Here is an 18,771-nt window from a genome sequence, read left to right on the forward strand (position 1 = left end):
TACCCACCACGGACGATTTGTCACGCGAATGCAGATCAAATGTAGTAGCATGCATTCCAAATATTCTCCTTCCCTTTCCAGCTGTAGCTTAGTATATGCGGAGCTAGCGGGTGATCTGCGTAGTGGATAAATGGGTAGGCGGGCCGGTAGAAACAGCACCTTGCGTTTGCATGCGACAGAAGATAGAAGACAGTAAACCCTAAGTATTCAGCAACGGATGCTCTCGCAGATCTCTCCCACAACCCGAACGTGCATCAGTCCAGTGACTCGAATCAAGTTCCTCAAGTGAGGTGACTCATTGGGTGCTCCCAACATGCGTGGGACAAGCATGCTGATTCGTGGGTAATATCGCCTCTCCGCCTCAACCATGCAGCTTCCCCTCCCAGTGCAGATGGCCGTTACTTGCGAGTGCTGCATGTTCACTTGTGTCGACACTTCACCTTAGCTCGCCCATCTTCCTTTTCTTCAGCAGTGGCAACAGCATCACTGGAAATGGGTTCTCAGCAATTTGACGAGTCCATCAGAGGTGCCTTACCTCGTGACTTTATCTGGGGTTTTGCCACAGCGGCAGCCCAAGTTGAAGGCGCATGGAACAAGGACGGCAAAGGTGTTTCGATATGGGATACCTTCGCGCATACTCCAGGCAAGGTCAAAGATGACAGCACTGGTGACGATGCTGTGAAGTCTTATGATCTTTACAAGACTGATGTTGAGTGGCTTCGCAAGTACAATGTTACAGGTTATCGGTTCTCACTTTCATGGTCGCGAATCATCCCTATGGGCGGGAAGGATGACCCTGTTAATGAGGAGGGTATATCATACTACAATCGCTTGATCGACGAGCTTCTTGCAAACAACATTACTCCATTCGTCACGCTCTTTCACTGGGACATCCCTCAGGCTTTGGAAGATCGTTACGGTGGCATGCTCAACAAAGATGCATACACTCCTGACTTTGTTCGTTATGCCCGGGTATGTTTTGAGAGGTTCGGCGACCGTGTAAAGGACTGGATCACATACAATGAGCCTGGCGTCTATTCCCTTGCTGGTTATGCCGCCGGAGTACACGCTCCAGGCCGATCCAGTTTTCGTGACCGCAATGAAGAAGGGGACAGCAGCACAGAACCCTTCATTGTCAGTCACACGGAACTTGTGTCGCATGCATACGTTGCCGACATGTATAAGCGCGATTTTAAACCCACCCAAAAAGGCAAAATCATGATTACCCTCCATGGCAATTGGTCTGAGCCCTGGGATGTCGATGATCCGCTAGACCAAGAAGCAGCGGAACGAGCAAGAGAGTTCGAAATCGCCTGGTTTGGCGACCCTTTGTACAAGACAGGAGATTACCCAGAGTCCATGCGTGAACAGCTGGGTGACCGTCTTCCCAGATTTACACCAGAAGAAAGCAAGCTTGTACTAGGAAGTTCAGAGTTTTATGGCATGAACTCTTACTCAGCTTTCTACGTCCGTCATCGTGACGGACCTGCTGATATTAACGACCATTTGGGCAACGTCGAAAAGCTTGATGAGAATAAGAAAGGAGAATGGCGAGGACCTATGGGCGACACATACTGGCTGCGAACAACTCCCTGGGGCTGGGGAAAGTTGCTGCGATGGATCTGGAATCGCTATGGCATACCAATCTACATTACTGAGAATGGTACCACGGCACAGGGTGAACATGATTGGAAGCCAAATGGTCCTGATGATGTTTTGGAAGATCCCTTCAGGGTTGACTTTTACAAGAGCTACCTCACCGAAGTCGCCAAGGCATCACGGGAAGGTGTTGTAATCAAGTCGTACTTTGGATGGACATTTACAGATAACTGGGAATGGGCTGCTGGTTTCTCAGATCGGTTTGGGGCAACGTGGATCGATTTCGAGGCTGAGGATAAGACGAGGTATGCTAAGAGGTCTGGGTACTTCCTTGGGGAATTTTTCAATCATCTCATTAGCAGGGATTGAGATGCTAAGCTTTCAAGATCTTTGACACATAGACAGCTGTCTCTTCTAAGCTACAAAGAGACTTATAACCTTGAAATTACAAGATACGTGGTTGTCGCGTAAAAGTCTCTATGCCGAAAATGGTATATTTGTGATCCTTTTCAATTTGCGATCCCGATGCCTTGTGAGTTAACTGCGACACGTTATTCAACTAAAAGACCTCTCAACGCGTGTTTCTGCAAAACCACAGCCTCTCAGAAGCATTACAACCAGTGGCTTCTACTATGATGCCTAAGTAACAGTTATGGTGCCACTCAGTATATGAATCAAGTAATAAATAGCTAAATATTAAGACTGTGATTATCGGCTTGAATGAAGAATTTAAATATGCTAGATCTTCAGGGTAATTCACGAAGGTAGTTAAAGAAAGGCCTACAGCGGGTCTACGAGGAACTCGAAACTATTAATGCCAATGCAATGGGTGGATTTCAAAAGCTGTATACTGACTTTATATATTATATCGCGGGCCGGAAGAAGCTCAAATCCACAATTCTGACAAAGTCTAGGCAGGCGAATCAAGCCCGTATCGAAAACAATCAGACTTTAGCTCCCATGTTCCTTCTCTTCGCTTCCGGGTACCCTAACGAAGACTATGCAGATAAAAGCACCAAGGACAATGGCTAGACTCAACCACCATATGGCGTGCAAGGCATTGTGGTCCAGATTTCCGCCGTCTAATCCAGTTACTATATCCCCAATCATGTAACCGACAGCAGTCAGAATGGCTGTTGATAGGTTCTGGGCAGTGATAAGGAGGGCCCTGGTGTGTCTTCGGAACATTGGGTGTGATGAACATCGATGCGGCTGCAAATGACATATCAGGACCAAGGGCGCTTAGAACAAAACCAGGGAACGCCAAAGCCCAATAACTGGTGTCAATCTCTTGGGGCGGCATGGGCTCTGTCCATTCTGTTGGCAACGTGGAGCCTTGTTCCGATTAAGATCGACAACCGATGCATGGCGAATTGAAATAAATGAAATACCAAAAAGTTGTGAATAAATAAATAGAATAGGGTTTGGATTAAATGGTAGAGAATTAGACACAGAGTAACGCGATTGCAAAGCAAAATTGTTATGTACAAATTCCTACAGGCTGACTCGTATAGCAAAAGTGGCCATTCAGCCACAAGCCGCGATTATTGGGACCGCTTTCAGTCAATAGATATAATTAATACCAATGTGAATTAAATATGTGACAATTCATCAGCCAACTTCTTACGTAGTCAAAATCTTTGTCGCGCTCAAACACTTCTGGCTTGGCTGAACTCCTCATCGTGCTCAAACAAATCTCCTGAGGTTGTCCGAGGAAAGTCCTCAGTTGTTCCCTTCCATACGCCTGCACCCTGGATCTCATACAGCAATCTCATCTGCTGTAGAGTACCATCTCGCTCCCAACGCTTGGCTCTGTATAACCCTCTTCCCAGTTTCTTCTGAGCCCATGCCAAGAGGAGTTCGAGAACAAACGAAACCAAGATAATGTATAAACCCAGCCCGAATAACAGAGACAGCCCAAGGATGGAGAAGTTTAGAGTTCCCTGAGTGTCTCTAGTCCTCTGGTTGTCGCACATGGATTCCCAAACAGCAGCATCCCTATCACTGTCCGAGGAATTGATCCATGGCTTAACAACACTCACTGCATCAGACCTTGGAGACCCAGCGGCATACTCCATCATCTGATACTGCATATTGGCGAGGGTGTCATCAAATAAAGCAGCCATTTCGACCTCCCATTGATTCGACGGCAGGCCCTGGCTAATAATCCCACTTACTTTCTCCTGAGCACGGAGAAAGCTCTGCGTCCGCGTGAAGATTGTATGATAGAAGGTCGATGACTGAAGAAACAGCGCGAGGCGCTGGATTGTGACTTTCTGCACACGGTTGAAATCCAAATTATGATCCATTGCGCTTTCAAGGATTCCGTGACTACCAACCAGCCGTGTACACTTAGCATTGGTTGGATTGCAGAGCTGATGTTGGTCAATGCAAGCTATCGGGCTTACCCATCGATTCGGCGTATAGCCTATGGATCCAGAAGCGTTCAAAATCCCTGTGGCTTCAAATACTGGGTCAATGTTGCGTTCAAGGTGTACAATTGAGTTCGGGGCGATGAGAATTAGCGAGAGATCAGTGTCTGGCACTAAGAGCTCACCCACCGGCCGCCAAGCGTCTTGGGAAGGGTAGTAATAGCTCCAGGTAGTATAGCCAGTTAGGGCATTGCCAGAAAGAGTGTTGTATAGCAGTGTTTGGTTAATTCGTCCGCCATTAAGCTTGCCGTACAAATACTTTATCAACACGTCGTCTTCCCAACCTAGTGTTCTGGCTTCTCGGCCCCTAACATACTGTATAAAACTAGGGGAGCCATCGGTGACTAATGGTGAACACACAGTTTCCCTCTTGTAGCGGATTCTATTCTTTTCTTTTTCGTTAAATCCGAAATAGCGATGAGAATCAAGCATATCCGTCTGCATTTTGAACGCAGGTGTGCCCAGGCATATGCTTTTGTCAAAAGGGCAATCAACGGATGCATTAGTTCGTGGCAGGTCGGACACAGATAAGCTGTTGCATAATATAGAGTTTGTGTTTTGATAACATTCCTTGGCGTAGGTAGACGCTCGGAAGTTATCAAAAGTGGGTTTTCCAAGGTTCTCTAGGGGTATTTGTATCCCGCAATTGGGACTGCGGAGTAGTCGAAATTCGGAAGCTGAGTCTGATATCTGCGACGAAAAGACTGCAAGGACAGCAAAACCCAGGAAATAGCAGACACAGAATAAAGCCCAAGGGATTGTTCTAGTAACTGCTGATATTGCGATACCACGCCAGTACCAAGCTTGTTGCAGGAATAGCCATGCAGCAGCTGGGGCAGATTTCGTATTGCGCAGAATGACTTGTCGTTGGTAGTAAAGTCCGTCATGCTTTCCGTTGGTAGATAGGATTTGGTGGACGGTGAAGCAGACGATAACCCAGAGTCTGACTGCGATGACTGTAACAAAGGCTGCGATAAAGGCGAGAAGAAGACTAGCGTCCCTAGATGACAGCGTAATGGTAGCACCAAGAACTGAACCACGGGACCAATCTGTCCAAGATCCAGTATATATTTCGAACGCCATACTTTGGTAAAGGGTAAGGTTAGGAGGAATTATACAACTTTGTCTGTGTTCAGTAGGAAGGATCTCTACTCTGATTAATATACAGGTTATATACAGACCATGAAGTAAAGACCAGGCAGCTCTTTTTGACCCTCGAACCCGATGTACCCAAGAAGCGTTGGCCAAATTCCATTCCAGCAAACATGCTTAAAATAAGCGAGCCCTATTCCCATTGGATTGGCGCCCAGAGCTGAAAGGCATGAGTGCCACATTTTGGAACTATTGGTCTTGGCCAGAGCCTTGGCTGCTCAATAAGCCTTGTAAGGCTCTCTGTTGTAAGATAACATTAGATTCCAGACTCATAGCAAGTCTTGGCTTATGTCCAGCTGATTATAAAATGTTACAGGGTGTTGTTCACAAGGCTTTAACATGCTTTGTGGTAGCTGTTAAACCATCAGGCCAAAAACAAGGTAGTGTTAAGTCCGAGAATGTGGGTACGCCCAGGCGGACAAAGGCGCAATGGGATTCGGCGCTCGCAATTCCGTCCTGTCGGGTGGAAATTGAGACAAAAAACGTCTGTAGCAAAATATGAGCTCCCAGAAAAATCAACACGATTTTGACCAGACTGGGAGAGGACCATACATCATGATCAAACTGACAAAATTTTACTAGATGTAATAAAAGCACTTAAAGTGAAATGTCTCGAACTCCGCGGTCTATGGTTTACAATATGCCGGCTACCCGATCTTGGATAACAGTGAAAGACCCATATAACAGCAAGAGAGTGTTAACTTGCGTCTTTAGCACTACGTCAGGCCGCTGACTACTTCAAATCTGGTTGAACAAGGCTGTACTATCCACCGATTTCATATTTACTCCTGGAAAAGGACGTTTTCACACTGTTTTCCGGTATAGGTGGCGCAATATGGATCTATCCCATTATAGTTATGTTAGAAAATATAAACGTCATAACATGTCAACAGCGAGCGCAATGGAGTGCGAAATTTGTCAAGTATGCCATTTAAATATTTTATTACATACAACCTAAACGCGCAAGTGCGGCACTTAGATTGTGCATTAGTCAATCTCGCTAACCCCGCGATCTTCCTACAGGTCCGGGGTAGCTTCTCGTATTTATGTCTAACAGGCCAATAGGATAATTTCACTACCATACTTTATAACACGACCCCAAGTTTGTCTCCTTAGGATATCTGCTAGTGGTATTTTGAACTACATCACTACTATAGCTTAAGCGAGCGTATTAGAACGAGCCCATAACGCTCTATGTATGATCCAAAAGAGTGGGTCGATCTCTTCGCGGAAACTGGTGCTCGCTACATAGTACCTGTGACGAGTACGTGAGACCAATTATCCTCCAGCCTAGCCTTTCAAGCTAACACTATAGGAAGAACATCATGAGGGTTTTGCGCTCTTCAACACGTCGAATACCATTAGCAAACGGTCATCTATGCATTACGGCCCAAAGCGAGATCTAACTGGTGCTCTTTTAGACGCTGCAGCCCAATATCAACCACATATTAGACGCGGCACATATTTCAGCATGGCTGAATGGTTCAATCCATCTTATTATGGGTATAGGAACTCAAATCCCAGATGGGGCGGCGGCTGCTTTGGCTCCAATGACACCAACCCATACGATGGTTCGAAAGTCGAGTACACTGGGTACGTGCCGGTCAAGGACTTTGTCACGGACATCCAGCTGCCTCAAATGAGGGAACTAGCATATAATTACAATACTGAGCTAATGTGGTGCGATATTGGTGGCCCGAATAATTCTACTGTTTTTGTTTCGGAGTGGTTGAACTGGGCTCGTACTCAAGGTCGACAAATAGCATTTAATTCTCGCTGTGGCCTCAACGGAGACTTCGATACACCTGAGTATGTTTTAATTACCCAAGATGGCTGGTTCCAGAATAAGTTTAACGTCAGCTAACTCCGGCATCATCTATTGGATATCGCACAAATGGCAATACTGTAGTCAGAAAGTGGGAGACCAACCGTGGTATGGATCCCTTTTCATTTGGTTACAACTATCAGACGCCCGATAATCAGTACCTTAACGGCAATGATATCATCCACAGTCTAGTAGACACTGTCAGCAAAAACGGTAATCTCCTGCTAGATATCGGTCCGACACACAATGGTAGTATTGCTCAGATTATGCAGAATGGTCTACGGGACGGCGGCAGCTGGCTTGTCCCTCACGGCGAGGCTATTTACGATACTCGATTCTGGAGCGCCACTCCTGGAACTGGCAATCTTCGTTATACTATAACCAAGGATGCTTTCTACATCTTCTATCTCACTCAGCCGCCTTCGACACTAACTATCTCAGACCCAGTCCCTTGGCTGCCAGGAGATACCGTTACTGCCCTCGGCGGGAGCGCGCATGGTACTGTTATTCCAACGACACGTACCTCGTCTGGACTGGTCCTACAAGTCCCTCAGTTGGCAATCAGTGGTGATAAGTATGTTTGGTGCTTTAAGGTTTCTTACACAAGTAAATGGTAGGAATCTAGTTTTATATAGGGACACGAGGCTTTTTTACCACCTTAACCTTATAAGGATCTTGCTTTTAGGATTGCCAGCAACTCCGCGGCGGGACTTGAGCTATTTGTCTCTTGACTGGAAATTAAGTCTATTACTGGTTCTTGGAAGAGAAGGTATAGCTAAGAATAAAGACTGTACTGAACTTTGCTGTTAATGTGCCTCGACTATGTAATAAGGTAATGGAATAGAACTATGAAATCGCTCTTAGCTGTTATCTTCTGCTTCTAAACATCCTACTACTGTTATAACTTGACTCTACCCGCGTGAAATAAGCACTCTGTTAAAATTATCCTAACATCGGTACTATTAGTAGGATAGACCACCATGGACCTGTATGTCTTTGCCACATAATTCTAGATGGGCCATATCATCTTCGCCACGGTCGTCTCATCCTCTTGTCCAAAGGCTTTGGCTGTGCCCATTCGGATCTCCCCTTCTTCAACCAAGATCGCTATGCGATTGACGTCGTCACTTTAACAGGATACAGCTCACCACATAGTACGCGGATGCCAGCTACAAACTTCCCCTTCTCCACCGCTTACTTAATTCTCTGCTATCTAGTCTCGGGCCAATATACAGCCATAATATGTCTAAGGCATTTTACATCTACGGTGAGAGTAAGGTTCCTCTAACTGGCGTTGCTTAAGTTACCTGTTTCTCTTTTTACTATACTCCTAATTATACCTACCATAGTCTTTATATTTAATCCTTACTTACTCTGGATATATGTTAATTGTGTAGGATAAGGTATTACTAAAGAAGATCAATATGAAATTCACTGATAAGAGGGATTATATATTACTAGGCTGATTTATAGGCGGCATTTATAGAATTTAGGCATAGGATGTTTGCAGACTTTTTAAGGTGGAAATACTTATTGCTAAACACTTTAGCATGCTATCTAGCTATCCTTAGCCCTACCTTGAAAACATTTGAGTTTTTTTATCCTGTATCTCTTGCTTGCATTTGTCGAGCCTCTGCTACTCTTTGCACGTCGCTGGTTATAGTTCGTATCGCTTCTTGTTATCTGCTAAATTCGTCCCTGAGGATTCGCGGGATTCTAAAGACGTTTTAGGGCATTACCGCCTTAAGTTTTGCATCGCTCTTGCCTTCGTTAAAACCAAAGTTAGTGCTTTTAGAGGTGATTTACATAGCATTAGTTACTGTTGATTTTATTGTTCCTGCTCTTTTCTCGCAAGCCCTCTCTTGCGATTCGAGACTCTCTCTTCGGCTTTTGTGGTTAGCGCTCTCAGGCGGTGCCCACTGTAGGACGGCGGAACTCACTACGATTTCGGATCTGTCGGTACTTCTGCCACACGCTAAGATAGGGTCTGGCTATGGTCCAGGGACGGAGCCAAGCATTTGAGATAGGTGTTTGTATATAGATCAGCTTCTTCTTAGGTACCGCTACTTCTATATAACAGCAATCTTGGCGCAGTTCCCTTTCAGTATCCTTTCCGATAAGTATGGAAGATGAGTCTTTTTGTTATTATCTTTGCTTAGATGCATTCTGGGTTCTGCTGGTTTATAAGTGCTCATTGAAACTACCTGAAACACTGAATCTCATATAATATTTAGTGCTTTTCCCCAACGTCTTCTCTATCTAGGCAATGCTAACCGGAAGTGTCTTCTTCCTGATCGGCGATAGAAGCACCATGGTAACTGCCATGGACTACACCATTGTCGCAGACGTCGTTCCCATACCCCCGCAGCACGCTTAAATCATCCACAGTGATTCTCCACTGTCAGCCAGAGGTTAAGCAGTAGAGACCGCGCCGCAAACTCACCAGTAAGTGATATATACGTAATATGAAACAGGGAAGTTTAAGGTGCCTTGATTAGGTTATTATCTCTTAATAAACTGTAGGTAAATTAATTCTCTGCATCTGGTAGAGCGCTATTTTAACACTTTATGGAGATGATACCTTGAATCTAGACCGATTTCAAATGCTTATCTACAGGGCAGGTGAAGTGGTGACGGGCACCGTGAGCAAGGAACGGTGGCGCTAAGCCACTGCATTTAAGCGTCGATCATCTTTAGCCGCGAATCCGATTACCCTGGCCTCTGCAAGCTGCATCCAGTTAGACTGTGTCAAGGCAATAACACTTCGGTCGACAATTCGTCTTCAATTGCTCAAAGATATCTTACAGTTATAGATCTGATCTAAAATGAGATCCCCCGTATTGCATATCCATTCCCGTGCCAGTTCGAGTCATGATTTCGCGCAAAGTTCGGGTTCCTCAAGACATTTTCAAGCCTCCAACATCGTGTTCGGTGACGAACGCCACTCAATCTCATTAGTGACCGACGCTTGCGCTTGGAATGTGTTTGCATTTGGTATCAGGTCTTCTGGACACAGTGACGGACGCCACAAAATCTTTGACGCGTAGATGAGATTGTATTTCCGGGCCAGCCCTCATGCCCAGACATGATTCATCTTGGTTTGATCCATCCTCTAAAAGCACAATAATAACTGATTTCTAAACGCGACTGGCTTCAGCAAAGAAGCAAAATGCTCATATCAGTCGGAATAGTGTGTTCAATGTACCTATCTCTCTTGTGGCTCAGCACCGTATACTGACGTCTTAACAGGCCATCCAAGCAGTGTTATTAGGATTGGCACTCTTTACAGTTAGTCTTCGATGCTGGACTAGACTTTACTATGAAAGAAAGAAGCTCACTCTCTCTGAGTACTTTGCATGCATTGGCTGGATCTTCGCTTTGGGATGGTTTATAACTTCGACAGTGTCCATGCTTATCCTCGTTTATCATCCCCCGGCAGGCCCAGATCTTCTTATTCCGAGTGTTGACTACCAAAAGGTGAGTAAATTTGAAAGCTCTCGATGGTATAAGCTCATTGATGCTCGATTCTAGACAGTGTGGGTAGCCGAATACTTCTTTGATACAGGAATTTACTGGCCGAAACTCTCTATCCTCGCCTTCTATTGGTATCTAATACCAGAAGTTTTCCAATCCTTGAGAGCAACACTATACATAATCACGACATACCTGATTTCCTGCATGACAACATCTATCCTACTCAACACTCTAATAGCGAGACCCATATCAGACAATTGGTAAGACTGTCAAAATCCAATTAATTTTATTGAAATTTCCGGTTAACTCCGCCAGGTCTGTTGAGAACCAACTGAACTCCGCCTGGAACTCCCTGCCCAACTTTCTGACTCAGTGGTGCTTGAACTTCTCGACAGATCTGATATGTAAGTTAATTCTTGTGCTCAAGATTCTCACAAGAGACAAGAGTATACTGACAAGTACTCAGTGTTCTGTTTTCCATTCTTCATCCTCAATCATCTGACCTTACGGACTGAGCAGAAACTCGGCCTTGTTGGCGTCTTTTCTCTTGGTGCAATCACGATGTCAGTCAGTCTTGCCCGCTTTATCATAAGCAACGCAGCGGACTATCAGCTTGATTACCCATCTGGTAGTAGGTATACACTTTGACACTTTTCATAACTACTAACTGCGCCAAAGATGCACTCTGCATGGCCGAAATGGCGACTGCAGTTGTCGTTGTCTGTCTTCCCGGCCTGAAGAAATTGATTATGCGATCGAGAACACCTACAAACACGACAAGCCAAGGATTCAGCTCGAAGCAGTCAAGCCCAAGTCACTCTTCCAACATGACAGGATCCAAGTCGAGGACTGCATCGCAGGCTTATGCGGAATGGGGTGTCATGGACGATGAGATTGAGCTGGCTACTCAACCCCAGAAATCACACTTACCTGGAGAGCTACAGGACGTGGGGAAAATACTGTAGTATCCTTGGAGATAAGCAAGACAATCCTATACGAGTAATAACACAATGTACTAAGAAGTAGCTTTGCTATGAATCTGGCGCACGGTACAAGAGATTTCCAAGGACACTCATTCCTTCTCAGTCTTGTCCCTTTGGAGCTTTGGAATACAGTACCTGCCCATCCTTCTTGAAGCCTGCAATAACGTCCTGGCCTTTGTCGCTGACCAGCCACTTGATAAACTCGGCTGCTTCTTTACCATTCGGTGCCTTTTCACCAACCAATGCATGAGCGGGGTTCAGCAAGGGGTCATCCGCCTTATCACTGCCCGCTTTGTAAACAACAGTCTGATTCCTGAGCTCTGCATCAAGGGACAGTATAGTACCACGGTCGGTGATGGTGTACTCTTGGAGGATAATCGCCGCTGTGAGAGCTTGGATCGGGAAAGCGATGTACTGGTGATACCATGTTGAGTAGGCAGTTGCCCAAGGAACCTGTCCAATGCCGGCCCATAGCAGAGTCTCCTTGATGTTGGTAGCAGACTTGTCGTAACGGCTCAAGAACCGAACAGGAGGCTCGGTAGCAGGGCCTTCAGCTGCTTCGTGGAGATTCGCAAACGTGGTCATTATGTCATCACTTTTGGAGATATTCGCGGGATTTTCTTTGGGCCCGACGAGAAGGAAGTGATCTCGGAAAGCGTAGTAGCTTGGACTCTTGGCGATGCCTTGTTTGATCGCAATCTCTTCCGCAGCTGGGTTGTAAGTGATTCCAATGTCCGCGTCGCCCGTCTTGAGATATTGGATGCTGTAAAAGGTATCACTTTTGATCCATGCCACCTGGAATGGCTTCTCGCCGTCTGCAACGCGCTTTTTGATGTATGCATTTGCAAGCTCTGGCCATCTGCAATTAGCATAGTTCAAATCATTGGTTGGGTGGCATTACCTTTAATCAAGCCGCTTTGGCCAGCACCTCCGTTGGCAATATTCAGCTTAATTGTGTCATTCTTATTGTGGTCGAAGCCGCCTCCATAGACTGCTTCGGGAGTAACAGCGAAACAATTGCTGACAAGAAGAGAGATCGCGAGCAAATAAGCCTTCATGGTTGATGGTTGAAGATGACTTGAGTTGGTGAGAAGAAGAAGAGTTCAGAAATTGGTTTAAGTCATGGGGGGAGATGACAGCTTAAACCCTTGGCAGTACTGGTAACTAGCAACGCCATGCATGGCCCGAGAGATTGCAATGTCTCGCTTCTTCTTCAACTAAGACTGTTGATTTGGTAACCGTGCTACTGGTCGGCGATAGTAGGGGCAGGAAAAACATGAATCCTAAGCGACAATAATATTTGGGTACTCTTGTCACAAATCTGGGGAGATTTCCCACTGGCTATTTTGACTGCCTAATTGAAGATCTCAGGTTTTGTCGATCTGTGGGGCCGTGATAAAAAGCCATGTCAGCACGCGCAACTAAACTGGGATGCAGTAAGCACTAAGCAGCTGAATACCTTCCTTAACTGTTATAAATGCAGTAATTGATTGACACGGCTGAAGTTAGATCGATTGAAGTAACGATTTATTGATTCTTGGCAACAGTAGTTGGCGCCAAAATGAGAATGATTACTCAGACCGCTTGACTATTGCTGATCCTATTTGACTGCTACTGGGTGTACCCTCCCGATGCTTCAATCACATCCTAAGCAGCTGTGTAGTGGTGCAACACTTATTGGTCCCAAGAATGCTGACCACCTTGTAGAAAGATCTCAACGCTGAGACTGGACGCGTCTGTTATTGTTTATGTCTCAATAGTCTTTTGCCAACTTTTACATTGCTGAAGTGCTTTGGTCAGAGCCTCGATGTTCTCATCTTTCGTTCCATTGACATCGACCTGCAGACATCGGTCAGTATATCTCATCGAACCAAGGGCGATCGAGAACCTACGGATACCAAAATACCACGCTTCCGATATTCTTCCTCTACAGGGACGGTCTCCAGCTCATAGGAAACAGCTTAGAAAGGTGACAGGATTGAATCCCTAGTTATTATTAGCTACCTGCGTCAACTAGAGTGTCTGCCTTAAACAGTTAACCATAAGCCAATGCATGACAGCGGAAGTGAAGTGTTGCGCAGGAGCGAAGGGCCGGAGTTTGATGTGCAGTCGTGTCGTTGCTGGTCTCAACATTCTCAGAGGACAATAGAAGGTGCCTTGGAAAATTGGCTATGAGTAAGTCATGACATCTGAATGCGCAACCGCTCAGGTAGTGCACTGGTCTCCTGCACCAGGGCTGTATGTCTTGCGACGCGAACGTATATTTCCGGGAATAGGATCATTGATTCTCTCATTCCGGCACGGCAAGTATTTCTTGGTGCCCTTTACAACGCGAGTTTGGTGCGGCGTAAGGAGCATATATAAAAAGACGGCTTTCTCAATGAAACTTGGACTTGCAGAGTCGTTTGTTGCTTAAAACGGTCTGTGAACTATATTCCAACTCACTGAGCTGCAGAAGGGTACATACCTTGCTTATCGGATGTGGTGTGAATAAATTCGTTAACGATTTGAATGACAACATGAGGGACGAAAACGCGCGCCTGGCCTTGGAGAATGAGGAACTTCAAGCCCAAGTCGCCTTGGAAAAGAGGCGGCGCCAACACGTCGAGGCGACCTTGGAGAGAGTCACCGCATTCTGGCGGGTCGCTGAGGAAGACGTCACGGCTAAAATCAAGGAACTTGACGAAATCAAGAAGTCCAAGGACGGCGATCAGGACGGCGAGTCTGGCAATAGGGTCTCCCAGTAGAAATTTCACCTTTGCAGGTACGTTCTTCATTAATACCTCTAGACGTTGATAATATTACCACTAATATCTTACCACAGAATCATAATGATCGCAGTAAACCATCCATGAGCCAGCAAAGGCAACGTCAAGACGAACAGAGATCATATCGAGCAGGAAAACACAGTCGATGGATTTGGGGGACGAAGAAAATTCGTCGGGATTCGCATTTAGAGTCGATATTGATGTGATTGTGGTCAATCAATTGGCGAAAGAGTACTAGTGATCCAGTAATGAATACCGCTGAAGCCACAAAACATTGCATCGTGACCCAGTAACCAGTAAATGATCCTTTAAAGTCTGGCGTCGATGCCCTCCATCAACTGGCATTTACTCGTCCCGTACAGATGGATCACGACACTCCAAAATAATCTACAAAGTTTGGCCGAATTCTCGTACGGATCAAGGCTGTTCCTTTGAACTGGAGAGATGGTATCTTGGCTATCGGTACCCGCCCCATACCGTAGTCCCTGTAGTGATGGTGCTAGTTTATCCTTCAGAAGTATTTCGCAAACAAAGTGACGTTTCTGTACAGGCATTGTTGGAGAAGGTGTAACAGAGTGAAAGTCAGTCCGCATGCTCGCCAACTTCACTCAGAACCACATTGCTGGACCATGAGGTTGGCTTGACCTAGCTTGGAGGGCCTCCCAGGCGGCTTCTTTATCTTTCTCAAGACCGATGTGGTCAAAATTCCTGACTACCTATCTTTTGAGGAGGAGGTCGTTGTCTTGCGGGTGCTGCTTTGACAGCCTGGAATGCACTGACCGCTCTTCGCTCTGGATTAACTGTTCGCATAGAAGTACCGGTGGCGTTACTCCCTTTGCATTGCAAATCAAAAATGACGCTGGGGATTGTAATTTCATCATCAGACGAGAAGCCAAAGCTCTTTGTGCAACAGACGAGATGTATTGCAGAAAGTCACCAGACTAGGCGGTGCAAGCCATCGGGATCACCATCGGCAAGGATATTGATCAAATCATGGGGGTTCGAGGAACCTTGAGACTTCGAGCATCTTTACCAAACCAGGACTTGAAGCAGTCATCTTGACTATTAACATAACTTAGAATCGATCAAGATCAAGCAGAGATGAGGCAAGTCGCTCGAAAGAGGCTGTTCCCTTGGTTCTGACATTTTTAATTCATCCAGGCCACAAGAGTAAAACGTCGACATGACTACTGCCCAGCAGCGCAACCAATACACTCAAGCACCAAGTCGTGCAGTATTAGGATATTGTAATAACCAATTATGTCTCCCTTTCTTCCTGAAACCCTGACACCAAACTAAAAGGACCCCGAGCCATGCATCCCGCCAAGATCAAACGTTGGTAGAGAGCTAGCCGATTTCAAGTTGAGGGTATCGTATTCGCTTCCCTCTCGTATATATTATTGTTGATTGCGGGAAAGAGCGCGACCACTCTCACCATTAAGACGAGCCGCAATGGTTGGTGGCGTCATGAGCAGAATAGCAAGAGATTGCCAGGTTGAAAAGGAACGACAGAGAATGGTATCAGTTCGATGCCAGTGGCATCTCCTTGACTACTAAATGGCATGTCGTACCCGTTTCTGCAGGGAGCTGCTACGGGGAGCTGAACTGGGGATATGGAGACGGCCCTGTCATCAAAGTGGCGATACCCCCGGTCATCACTACAATTTCAACCTCAGTCCAGGCTTACTGCCTCGGCCAGATGCATGGTCACAACCGCTCAATCGCGTACCATCGCAACTAGGTTACAAGTTCCAGACACTGACGAATCACCTTTTATACAAATTGGTCTCTATTGTATTAAATAGATCTGCTACTATTACATTCTGTCCATCATCCGGATATAGCAATTTCAAGAGGCCAAGACAAATAAGTCTACTGACACAGAGAATAGCAATCAAAGTGGAATATTCGACTGACCTAACTCGACAACTGTTAAAAAGAAACTATAGCGCCATTTGCCTGAGTCTTTGTGTAGCTGACCCCATGTACTTTCAGCCCTTGTGCATTGAGAAGAGTGATGATACCGCCTTGGTTAGAAAGTGGGACAGTCGTTACAATCTTCATGGTGCCATTGGGGTCGATACGAATCCCAGAAGGTAGAATCTGAGTCGCCCCAGTCTTGATACGAATCTTCCATCCACCCAGGTCGATTTCATTCTGTGTTCTGTTCTTAAGGGTAATCGTCTCTGGGGGGGTTCCTGGCTGCTGGTCTGGACCAGGTGGGTTGACAAGAGCCTCGGTGATGAACACGGGCGAGTCTGCAACGTCATCATCCTTTTTGTCCGTATCTGGGCGCTCAGGTGCAAGAAAGGTCGCCCATGTCAAAAAGCCTTCGTCGGGCAATGGATAGCCAGCGCGTTCGGGGCCATCTCGAGTGTGGACAGCCTGGGAGGCAAAGCCAATGAAAACAGCCTCCCAATGGTCTTCGAACTCAAAGATTAGAGCGCCATCTTGGAATACACCATTGTCTTTTTCCCAGCGTCCTGAATTACCCTGGTTCATGTGTATGTTATGTATACCCTTGCCATCACTGAATCGAGACCCATATATATAAACTATAGCCTCAGCTGCGATGGCCCTGTCGACAATTGGCCTCAACTGATCGAGGATGTCGTTGTCTGCGCCATCAATGTCATGCTCCAGGACTCTACCATTGTCGCGACTGAAGAGGTTGCTGCGGATGTAGTCCAGTGCAAGTCCATCGAGCTTCTGCTTAGATGAGTCGGAGAGGAGATGGAAGCCATTGTTCAGACTGGCTAACTTCCTCGTAATATCGTGGGTGAAGTCAGAAACTGCCCAGTAGGCGAGACGGGACTCTTTGCGATTCCCCGACTTGATGTTGACAGCAGCGCGGCCGTCTCCACCCTTGTTGTCTTTGAAGTAGAGAGAGAGATGTGGTGTATGTGGATCAATTGATCTATCCTCAAAGGTATATCGGATAGGCTTTGCCCTCCAAACACCGTAGCCTTTAATACCCATTTTTACAAATTGGAATTGTGTGACAGGATACAGTGATGTGATTGTAGTGGTGAAAGATGCTAAAGAGGCATCAAGAGATATAGGGGGATTTATAGTAGAAAAGGGAACCGCCTGTTGCAAATTGTGGACTTGGTAGAGAACATGATGGTATAGAGTCGAGAGCTGAACTGTTGGTACATTCCAGTCAGCCAGCCACGCCCTGCTTTCAATGTAATATGTGATTTCTGGCCTGATACTGTGTGAAAATGTTAGTCTTGTGGCGGCTGCAGAATGACAATAGCCATCATAATCAGAACCCAAGGTAACTGTGGATACTTTTGCATAAATCTCATGTCATACTTTCCGACCTAAGCACACTCAAATAATGTCGACAATGCCAGCAGAATTAGTGCTGTGGTTACTTTAAAGCATATTAAGAATATGATCTAGCCCATGGAATTTGTCTTGGCAAGAGTCTTCTCACCTCCGAGACATTACGGAACTCCAGGCAACAACGTCTTACCAGCACGCTGTCTGTCTGACTTGATACGTGCTACACTGTGCTTTTTGAGAAATGATATGTAATTCCAAGTTCAGCTGGAGTTACAAATAAGTCTAATTGGACGCCACTGTTTTAAATTCAAGGGAATCGCACTACTTATTCATTAATCCTTACATCATACCACAATCACATCAACCCTGTCAGCACAGTGGGGTCCTAACACCTAGAGTCTGTTTTAGGAAGAAAAGTATCCAAAAGTATCCTATACTTAGCTATGGTTAGATATGTCAGATGGTCTTTGTCAAAGCTAAAGGCGCCAAAGAATGTATATCGATAAAGTTACTTAAAGATGGCAAAGCCTTCTCGTAACCCCCTTCTTATAGGGGTGCATCTACTATCTAGAGAATCCACAGGATCAGATTTACTATATAAATAAGGGATAGTTCAACACTCCTTCGGGGGTGCAGGCAGATCATCCCCGACACCCTTGTCCAAGGTGGTTGCATCACCCGGCTGACCGAAGGTTGAGTAACTTGCACTCTGACACCCTGTTTTCAGCCAGCCACTACTCAACACATCGTACCAAGCTCCTGGAGGTCACAACAGAGATGAGACATGACTACTGTACGTTGATTAGTAGGCCAGAGCAGCCACTGGCTCCACTTAAAGATATCCAGCCTGAATCTAGACCTTCACAGGTAGAGCCCCCATAACCACGTATCAGTGGCTTGCTGTTTGACTTTGCACGGTTCAACAACATGCGATCAGTCACCTTGTTAAGGTATATACCTATTTTCTTTAATTTCTTTTTAAGTATAAGGTAGCCTTAAAAGATACATTTAAGTATTTTTAAAATTTAATATAATTTATAACTTCTTAGTAAATTAGGTTTTTAATTATAAATAAATTAAGCTATATTATGTTTATTATTAGTAGATTACATAAGCTATAATATTAAGTCTTATTAAAGTATTATATTTCTTAATGGTAAGTTAAATATATATTATTACTTTTCCATTTTCCTTAGATTAAAAGGAATAGCCTTAAGAAAAGTAGTAAGGATAAAAAATTCTATAAT

The 18,771-nt window shown here is 45.4% G+C and overlaps 7 protein-coding genes across 7 annotated transcripts; 4 read left to right on the top strand and 3 right to left on the bottom strand.

Moving 5' to 3' along the window:
- Positions 1-492: 492 nt before the first annotated feature.
- On the top strand, positions 493-1,968 carry FOBCDRAFT_133347 (glycoside hydrolase superfamily; the record flags this gene model as incomplete). The annotated part of the gene is made up of 1 exon (XM_031177920.2): positions 493-1,968. One exon carries the CDS (start codon positions 493-495, stop codon positions 1,966-1,968), a length of 1,476 nt encoding a protein of 491 aa, XP_031043807.2.
- A 1,280-nt stretch (positions 1,969-3,248) lies between these two features.
- Positions 3,249-5,365, bottom strand: FOBCDRAFT_131489 (uncharacterized protein; the record flags this gene model as incomplete). The annotated part of the gene is made up of 5 exons (XM_059607886.1): positions 3,249-3,686; positions 3,777-3,974; positions 4,161-4,652; positions 4,685-5,080; positions 5,213-5,365. The coding sequence occupies 5 exons, from the start codon at positions 5,363-5,365 to the stop codon at positions 3,249-3,251; spliced, it is 1,677 nt and encodes a 558-aa protein (XP_059464789.1).
- A 1,012-nt stretch (positions 5,366-6,377) lies between these two features.
- On the top strand, positions 6,378-7,625 carry FOBCDRAFT_133387 (glycoside hydrolase superfamily; the record flags this gene model as incomplete). The annotated part of the gene is made up of 3 exons (XM_059607902.1): positions 6,378-6,447; positions 6,503-6,996; positions 7,044-7,625. 3 exons carry the CDS (start codon positions 6,378-6,380, stop codon positions 7,623-7,625), a joined length of 1,146 nt encoding a protein of 381 aa, XP_059464790.1.
- A 2,552-nt stretch (positions 7,626-10,177) lies between these two features.
- On the top strand, positions 10,178-11,447 carry FOBCDRAFT_131304 (uncharacterized protein; the record flags this gene model as incomplete). The annotated part of the gene is made up of 5 exons (XM_059607882.1): positions 10,178-10,198; positions 10,258-10,485; positions 10,721-10,750; positions 10,942-11,113; positions 11,161-11,447. 5 exons carry the CDS (start codon positions 10,178-10,180, stop codon positions 11,445-11,447), a joined length of 738 nt encoding a protein of 245 aa, XP_059464791.1.
- Positions 11,448-11,497: 50 nt separating this feature from the next.
- FOBCDRAFT_222224 (uncharacterized protein) lies at positions 11,498-12,538 on the bottom strand. Its single transcript, XM_054704405.2, has 2 exons — positions 12,367-12,538; positions 11,498-12,316 (listed from the first exon to the last, which is right to left on the bottom strand). Exons 1-2 carry the CDS (start codon positions 12,521-12,523, stop codon positions 11,565-11,567), a joined length of 909 nt encoding a protein of 302 aa, XP_054560380.1. The 5' UTR covers positions 12,524-12,538; the 3' UTR covers positions 11,498-11,564.
- Positions 12,539-13,984: 1,446 nt separating this feature from the next.
- Positions 13,985-14,422, top strand: FOBCDRAFT_239459 (uncharacterized protein; the record flags this gene model as incomplete). The annotated part of the gene is made up of 2 exons (XM_059610257.1): positions 13,985-14,208; positions 14,326-14,422. 2 exons carry the CDS (start codon positions 13,985-13,987, stop codon positions 14,420-14,422), a joined length of 321 nt encoding a protein of 106 aa, XP_059464792.1.
- A 1,626-nt stretch (positions 14,423-16,048) lies between these two features.
- FOBCDRAFT_222225 (uncharacterized protein) lies at positions 16,049-17,255 on the bottom strand. The gene has a single exon (XM_031177915.3). The coding sequence runs from the start codon at positions 17,210-17,212 to the stop codon at positions 16,166-16,168; it is 1,047 nt and encodes a 348-aa protein (XP_031043802.2). The 5' UTR covers positions 17,213-17,255; the 3' UTR covers positions 16,049-16,165.
- Between the last annotated feature and the right edge of the window lie 1,516 nt (positions 17,256-18,771).

This window comes from Fusarium oxysporum, chromosome IV (assembly GCF_013085055.1).
Source record: "Fusarium oxysporum Fo47 chromosome IV, complete sequence".
Classification (NCBI taxonomy): domain Eukaryota; kingdom Fungi; phylum Ascomycota; class Sordariomycetes; order Hypocreales; family Nectriaceae; genus Fusarium; species Fusarium oxysporum.